At 39.1% G+C, this 8585-nt stretch overlaps 1 protein-coding gene across 1 annotated transcript; it reads left to right on the top strand.

Moving 5' to 3' along the window:
• Positions 1-201: 201 nt before the first annotated feature.
• LOC146614672 (regulator of G protein signaling 21-like) lies at positions 202-7626 on the top strand. The gene is made up of 4 exons (XM_085376634.1): positions 202-346; positions 2000-2083; positions 7051-7217; positions 7450-7626. Exons 1-4 carry the CDS (start codon positions 202-204, stop codon positions 7624-7626), a joined length of 573 nt encoding a protein of 190 aa, XP_085232760.1.
• The last annotated feature ends 959 nt before the right edge of the window (positions 7627-8585 follow it).

The raw sequence follows: 8585 nt of genomic DNA, 5'->3' as shown, positions 1-8585 counted from the left end.
CATTTGCCTCACTGTGTAACATGAGTTGAAATGCATTGTCAGTTAGAAATATAAACCTTGGGCTATAATCCCACACATTGACAAAAATCTCTATGCTAATCAGAACACACAAGATCAGTCTTTTAATGTTTAAGTTTGAAACAAAACCAGAAACACAATCGAAGGTGAAAACAAGCCCATAGAGACTTTCATTGTAGAAACATGGTCAATGGAGGCTACAAGCAAGCTCAGGCTCTGGATGCAGTGCACGAGTCAGCATACGCTCATCCTGGGTTCTTTGCGACCTTTGTGGTGAAATGTGTTAACACCACAGGGACAATTAACGTAAAAGTGGTTATTATGACAGGTGGCTATCTCTCAAATGTTTCCACAGTACTCTATGCAGTTCTGTGAAAAACTACATACACCCTATGTTTTTGTACATTGTAGAAAAACATTTGGCAGCAATAACTTGAAGTAATTGTTTGTTTGTTTTTTTTAGTTAATTTATTAGACTCTCATGTTGTTGCAAAGGAATTTTGGCATACTCTTATTTACAGCGTTGGTTCAGTTCATTGATGTTTGTTGGCATTCATTTATGCACAGTTCTTCTAAGATCCTGCCACAGCGTTTCAGTCATGTTGACGTCTGGACTTTGAGTGGGCCGTTGCAGTACCATGGTAGTTTTGTTTTTCAGTCATTTTGTGAAAGCTTTGCTGCTGTTGAATGGGATCATTGTTCTTTTCGTTTGCCAAACTTTAGCTGTCAGCACAATGGCTTCTATTTGACTCTAGAACACTTTGGTATAAAGAGGAGTTCAGGATGAACTCAAAGACTGTAAGGTGTCAAGCTCCTGTAGTATAAAAAAAACCCAAATCATCACCCTTCTACCACTGTACTCGGCAGTTGCAATGAAGTATTTGTGCTGATATGCTGTGTTTGATTTGGTGTTGTACTTTATGACCAAACCTTTCCAATTTGGTCCCTCTGTCCAAAGAATTTGGTTGCGGATTATTCAGATGGAGCTTTGCAAACCTTTGCTGCCAAGTTATTGTTAGAGAGAATAGACTTTCTATACTTGTTGTTGTTCTTGTTCAGCTTTTTCCAAATTGCTCTGTCATAAACTTTAATATTTAACACGCTAACTGAGGCCAGTTGACTCTGAGATGCAGCTCTTGGGTTTTTTGCAGTTCCTCTAAACATGAATTTCTCTGGGGGAATTTCTGGGGCATCCATCCACTCCAGGGAAGATTTTGGCATTGTGTTAACACACATCTGACTGCTCCAGACTGCATTCAGGTTCTTATGCTTTTATACAAATGCTCACACTTGATGATGATCATTTAATCAGGTGCAGCACTTATCCTCAAAATTCCTTTTGGAAACAGTAAATATGCACTTCATTTTTCGCATGGCTGTATCATTTGATTAAGCTGATGGTCCCATCCTTCTGGGATGAAATCATGCACTCCTTTTTTTATAGACAACCAATCAAACCAATGATTTTTACATTATGAAGTCAGCATTTATGACATACTTTGTGATGATACGTAAAAGCAAAAAATTGCAAGGAAAATATCTGAATACTTCTTTCACTGCTGTGGGCAGGAATGAACTCACATCCAGGAGAAGCATTGACTGATCTAATATTTGGCATCAGATATCAAGTCATTCACTGTACTGATACCTGGTATTCAATTAGGAGCCAATATCAGCTAAGATGTTACTCATTGTTATTAATTTCATCCTCTAGACTTGGAAATATGACAAGATGAGGTACCCATTTGGAGTTTTATTAAACTGACAATATGAATGATTTATATCAGTTAATTTAAAAAGTGACGTTTAAGAGATAAAACGTTAATTAGTTAATCTAATGTAATAAGTAGGTACAATTTGGGATTTAACTTTTTATCAGCTTATCTCTGACGTGAATGTGCCCTGGTCCTTTGTACAGAATGTACACTGTCTGTTTGACAAGATGTACGTTTCATGAAGTTTTTTCAATTTTGCTCTGCAGAGCTCCTGTTAATGATGTCATTGATGGCGTGGGGGGAGTCATTTGACCGTCTTCTGGAGTGTAAGGCCACTTACTCCTCTCATTGTCCTGTCAAAGGCTGCTCTCTCTCAATTCCTCATCCTCTCTCTCTGTCTTTTTTCTTTTCTACCTTCTCAATTCTGCACCGCTCGGCCCTGCAAATCTTGGTGAATTGCCCTCGGGACTTCTTTAGGAGGATCGAGGATATATTCTCCTCTCAAGTTCATCAAACCCATTTGGAAGATATATTTAAGGAGGACGACACTGGCCGAGATAAGAAGCGTAATCTGAGCTGCCGGTGTAGATAGGATGATTTCAACCAACTCTTATTCATTTATAAAGCCGGCACCCGCTCGCGGCTATCACCTGACCACACTCCTGCCCTTTTTTTGAAAATGACAGAGGTGGCAGATAAGTTCTTTCTTTTTCTCACTCTTTACGCTGCCTTTCGTCTCTCATCACTCCACTGAAATGAACTCAGCCCATCTGTAATATTTTAGCCTGTCGTCTTCGGCATCAAGATTGACTGCCCTCCAGAGTATAAATTTCATCTCGCATTCCATTTGCTCCATTTCCCTTTGAAGGACTGCAATGACACGTTTGATAAACAGGTAAACAGGGGCAGAAAAAAAAGGAAAAGAAAAAAAATCTAATGCCATTCATATACCTTTACGTCTCATGCGAATTTAACTCAGCTCTGTTGTGATTGAAAGTTCAGATATGGAGTGATTTGTAGACGGGAACAAGCGGCCTCTGGATGTGTTTTGTTTCCTGTCAATTACTGTCAGAGCGCCAGCTGTGATTTATGTAAAGCGATTTCTGTGAATAACACTGGTGCTCGCAGTTAGCTGCTTGTTTGTGCTCCCCTAAGACGAGCTGAGTATTTAACACCTGCGTTGGCATCAGAGCTCCATGAATACGCCCATAACAAAGGTAAGGAGTGTGGGGAGCAGATAACAAGAAATATTGGTGTGTGCAATTATATGATGCAGAAGCAGAGCACGCGGGGTTCGGTTTTTGAAGGTTTTGAAGTTAAAAGGGCCTCCAGACATGCACCACAATGCCTGGCAGTTTTCTGCATCGTCTCTTTGTTCACTGCCTTCTTTGAGCTTACGAGCACTGTTAGGAGGAAAGGAGAATGTGAGAGAAAGATACAGAATTGCTTAACCTTCAGAGGAGGCTTGTTGCTCTCATGAAATTTACCTAAAATACTTTATAAATTTGAAAGTGAATGATTCGTTTAAATTTGCTTTCACCCAATATTTTGTCCCTGTCGTCAGAAAAACTTGTTCCTGATTCAAGAGCTTACAGCAGTTTACAGTGAACAAAAGAGGCCTCTTTTGAAGAGCACAGGGTAGAAGTTTCTGGTGACAGACAGTGAAATTGAAATAGCAGAAAAGTCCAAATGAGCTGCTGTTTCCTGTAGATTAGATATGTGAATCCTTCAAATCAGTGTAAAAAGTTATTTTCAAGTTTACGTCCATGCTACCATCTTGGATCTTTCATTTATTTGCACTGAAATCAGCCGCAATGACTGCGATGAATCATGACGATGCGCATGGATGTAAAATAGCCATCTAATAAGCTAATTCACTCTGAAATGATCATCTAAAGAGGTGGATAGAGTCCCAGGAATGGTAGAGCATAAGTTTCAGACCTTCAGTCTAAAAGAACTCATTGACTTGTATAATTGGCGATTTGGTTCTGCTCTGAGTCCTCCCCAGTCGGGAGAGCAGTAGTAGCTTCCCTCAGTACTAGGGATGGGTATCGTTTAGGTTTTATCCGATACCGGTGCCAAACCGCTACTTTTGAAACGGTGCCGGTGCTTAAACGGTGCTCAAACCGGTGCTTAAAGAATGGAGAACACAAAATTGGTCCAAAAACCTCTCATGTTCAGCTGTGTTTGCTAGTTCACCTTACATGCGTTAATTTAATAACGTGGTTAGCGTACTCAACGTAAATTACACACGAACAACATTAAGCTACTCATGCAGAGAAGCTGCTGCTGCTGCCATCATCATCCGTCATCATTTCTGCTACCCTGACAGGGCTAGGGGCCAGGACTCTACTCTTCGGGTTTTTGGGGATGTTGCAAATTCTGGTTCCGACAATAGGCACCACACCCGCAGTAGATGTGCTCGGTGTGAGGTCTCGCAGCAAGCTATCAAATACGGCACATTTCTCGGCTTTTAAAAAAAACGCTATGCATCGCCAGGTGTTTCATCGGATTTGAGGAGTTACCTCCTTTGACAGTATCACAGTATCAGCTTAAAGCACTTGTTGCAGGCTGCTGAGTTTGCATCTTTTGCTGTGAAGTACAACCAGACTTTTGACCGCTTCGCCTTGGGCATTTTTAATCTGTAGCTCTGCTCTAAAAGAACGTACATACCTGGACCCACCTACTATCCTCGGAAACGTAAAATGATTGGCTAGAATCTAAAGTGTATCACAGCTCAGGAAAGAAAAAAGCACCGAAATAAAGCGCCGAAATGTGCACTGCTTTTCGGTCTGGTTACTACCGTTTATGTCAGAACCGGTACCCATCCCTACTCAGTACAGAGAGCAATTGTCATCAATGACATGACACTGATGAAGTCAAAAATAAAGTTAATAGCGTGAAATAGATGAGCTGAGGTTTAGGTGGGTTGCAAAGTAGCTTACAGATGCAGCATGATTAGGAAGGCTGCCAAAAGTAATGTAATGTTCAACAAGATCATTTTTAATTTAACTATTCAACAAGCTGATTTTTTTTCTATCTTGTACCTTGCCATATGTGGTTATGGTTTAAAAATGATCCTATTTTGGCTCTGTCAGGTCTCATGGCATTTTGTGAAACAGTCATATAAAAACTTTAAAAAATAAATATTTTGTGGTCTTTGTGGGCATAAATTATTACGCTTTTCCTGTCTCTGAACAACATGTATTTGTAGTGATGCATTTCAAATTTGTGTCACCATGGTAACTAAGAAAACAGCATCTGGCAGCAGCTGTATTTGAACCCAAACCATGATAACAGTGACATACTGTATTTGTAGTGAACAATGTATTTATCAATCAAATGATATTTGTAAAACTCTCAGGCAAGAAAGTTTACGTGGCTCCCTCCTCCACTACCCCACCGCTGTTTTGGAACAATTTTGAACCTTTAGAAAAAACACTTCACTTGATAGCATAAATGTGAAAGCACACAGCAATAATCAAACCATGGTTCAAATATATTTCTTTTTAAACAGCTGTCTAATCAATAATCTTTTTTTCCAAGACATCAAAGTAACAACTATCAGTAAGCACAAGTGAAACCAATGATTTAAGCATAATTTTTCCACAGCTTACATAGTTAATAATAATTCCAGCAAACATGCTTTTGAGGAATATAAGGGTTTGTTTTTTTTTAATAATTTATGGAATTGAAAATCTAGACTTTTTGATGGACACAAAACCACTAGCAAATTTAGACAATTTGGAATAATTTATATAACACTATAAGACACTTTTAAAAGAAAATATAATCATGTAACGGCCTATGACATGTTATGATTCACAAATAATAGGCTAAAGTGCCTTTACTGTATGTTTAGGGTGTTACCAGATATACTGTTTTATATATGCAGTTGTTAGCATCACAAATGTCAGCTACCTGAGCTCTGGAAGCGACTGATTGAGTTTTGTGGTGTAATACAGATGAGGAAAAAAAAATCCAACCTGTGAAGTTATAAAACTGTAGCAGTTGAACACACAGGTCCTTAAAAATTCAAGTCTTTACTTCTTCAGGGTTTGAAATGAAACTGTCTGTATTTCAAAGTGCTTTTGTTGTTTTTGCACAGCTGGCCAGCTGGTGTTTGAGGACTTCTTGAGGACAGAGTACAGTGACGAGAACCTTCTTTTCTGGCTGGCCTGCAAATCAGAAATCTACCAAGATCTCCTGGAGCCAGCTGAACAGCAATGAAAGTAAGATGAAGAAGAAGAAGACAAAAAAAAACATGGCTGACACCTCTTTGAATGATTGATTTTGCACCTCAGAAGACAGGGCTGCCTGTCAGACGAAGGAGGAGTGAAAGGACATACAGAGCTGTTGGTATGGAGACTGACAGGATCTAAAAGCCAAACATGATCTAAATAATGTATTAAGCTGCTTTTGAAGTCAATTTTTGTTTTGGATTTGATGGTGCACAAAACGCCTGTAATTCAAAAAAAAAAAAAAAAAAGATATCACGCCTTGAAAAGTTGACATTTGTTTGGATGAACATCAAGGGTAAATTCTGTCATTTGTAAACACTCCTCCTTAAATGATTTAGAATATGTTTTGGGAAAGTTAATTTTTCATTACACTGTCTTTTGGTATCCAATCACACAAACTAATAAGATGTGAACAGTACCTAAGCAATATGATAGGATGTAACAGGTGATGTCATCTCTTTGGCCTGATGAAATTCTCTTTGTGTATATTTGAAAAGTGTTTTTTTATGGCAGTAGGAAATGTACAAAAATGTTCTATTGTTGCAGCGGTGAATCACACGGGCTTAGATTTAGTTTAGTCTGGCTGTACATAACCTGCTGCCTCTGGAAAGAGTTTGTTTGCTGCACAGCTTGGAAACAGGCTGCCAATCATCTGATTACTGTACAATGTGATACCACCGGACCATTGTACGCTCCCTGTCAAAATATTGACAGTAAATATCGTATTAAAAGAGCACTGTATTGTTGTTTTTGTTGGATAAATCCTGCAGCTGCTGTGGCTGATTAGTGGTTAAAAAATAGTTCTACGCACGAGCCTGTGTGTTCACAAATGAGTGTGTGTGGCCTTCACTGTGGCCATTTTGTCAAATGATGTGTCAAGCACCTCTTCTATATGAGCATGCACAGAGCCTGAAGCACAAAGCCTGGGTTAACAGCAAAAAGTTGATGAGCACCATTGTGATACCCGTTATGTCTGACTGGAGTTTTTGCATTTGACAAACCAGCTAACATAAAACTTGCTTTGTAATATCAAGTTTGGCGTTTTAGCTCAAAGTGCTTTTGTTGTTTTTGCACAGCTGGCCAGCTGGTGTTTGAGGACTTCTTGAGGACAGAGTACAGTGACGAGAACCTTCTTTTCTGGCTGGCCTGCAAAAAGTACAAGAAAATAACCAGAGTGACAGAAATGACCATTGCTGCCAAACGGATATACACTGAGTTTGTCCAAGTTGGTGCACCTAGACAGGTATGGCTTTTGTGAATTGAGGAGTAAACAAAGTCAGACCTGTGTCTCTACAAATCACCCCCGGTTGGAGGTGATTTGACTCACTTTTACTAAAAAAACATTCAAATAAAAGGAAATCTTTCACTCTCTGTTATTCAGTACTAAACAGTTTATCTTTTACAGTTAAACACATGATGTAAAAATATATTCAGAAAGAAAGGGTGAAATAAAAGCTGCTGTTTTCTGAACCTAGATAAACATTGACTCTGTGACCAGAGAAGAAATCAGTAAAAATATCTCTCAGCCGGGGCCAAATTGCTTCGACGGGGCGCAGAAACTGATATATGGCCTGATGGAAAACGACTGTTACCCACGATTTCTGAAATCAGAAATCTACCAAGATCTCCTGGAGCCAGCTGAACAGCAATGAAAGTAAGATGAAGAAGAAGAAGACAAAAAAAAACATGGCTGACACCTCTTTGAATGATTGATTTTGCACCTCAGAAGACAGGGCTGCCTGTCAGACGAAGGAGGAGTGAAAGGACATACAGAGCTGTTGGTATGGAGACTGACAGGATCTAAAAGCCAAACATGATCTAAATAATGTATTAAGCTGCTTTTGAAGTCAATTTTTGTTTTGGATTTGATGGTGCACAAAACGCCTGTAATTCAAAAAAAAAAAAAAAAAAAGATATCACGCCTTGAAAAGTTGACATTTGTTTGGATGAACATCAAGGGTAAATTCTGTCATTTGTAAACACTCCTCCTTAAATGATTTAGAATATGTTTTGGGAAAGTTAATTTTTCATTACACTGTCTTTTGGTATCCAATCACACAAACTAATAAGATGTGAACAGTACCTAAGCAATATGATAGGATGTAACAGGTGATGTCATCTCTTTGGCCTGATGAAATTCTCTTTGTGTATATTTGAAAAGTGTTTTTTTATGGCAGTAGGAAATGTACAAAAATGTTCTATTGTTGCAGCGGTGAATCACACGGGCTTAGATTTAGTTTAGTCTGGCTGTACATAACCTGCTGCCTCTGGAAAGAGTTTGTTTGCTGCACAACTTGGAAACAGGCTGCCAATCATCTGATTACTGTACAATGTGATACCACCGGACCATTGTACGCTCCCTGTCAAAATATTGACAGTAAATATCGTATTAAAAGAGCACTGTATTGTTGTTTTTGTTGGATAAATCCTGCAGCTGCTGTGGCTGATTAGTGGTTAAAAAATAGTTCTACGCACGAGCCTGTGTGTTCGCAAATGAGTGTGTGTGGCCTTCACTGTGGCCATTTTGTCAAATGATGTGTCAAGCACCTCTTCTATATGAGCATGCACAGAGCCTGAAGCACAAAGCCTGGGTTAACAGCAAAAAGTTGAT

Source organism: Diplotaxodon limnothrissa, linkage group LG17 (assembly GCF_057381915.1).
Source record: "Diplotaxodon limnothrissa isolate DT_005_m linkage group LG17, D_limnothrissa_male_GT1.1, whole genome shotgun sequence".
Lineage (NCBI taxonomy): Eukaryota > Metazoa > Chordata > Actinopteri > Cichliformes > Cichlidae > Diplotaxodon > Diplotaxodon limnothrissa.
This window is presented reverse-complemented; position numbering and strand designations above follow the sequence as displayed.

Bases quoted from the DNA above. Each gene is read 5' to 3' on its own strand.
- LOC146614672 (XM_085376634.1), top strand. From the start codon at position 202: ATGGTCAATGGAGGCTACAAGCAAGCTCAGGCTCTGGATGCAGTGCAC. The intron at 2,084-7,050 runs GTCCTGTCAAAG...GTTTTTGCACAG, and splicing joins GGCCACTTACTCCTCTCATT to CTGGCCAGCTGGTGTTTGAG. The intron at 7,218-7,449 runs GTATGGCTTTTG...TTCTGAACCTAG, and splicing joins AAGTTGGTGCACCTAGACAG to ATAAACATTGACTCTGTGAC.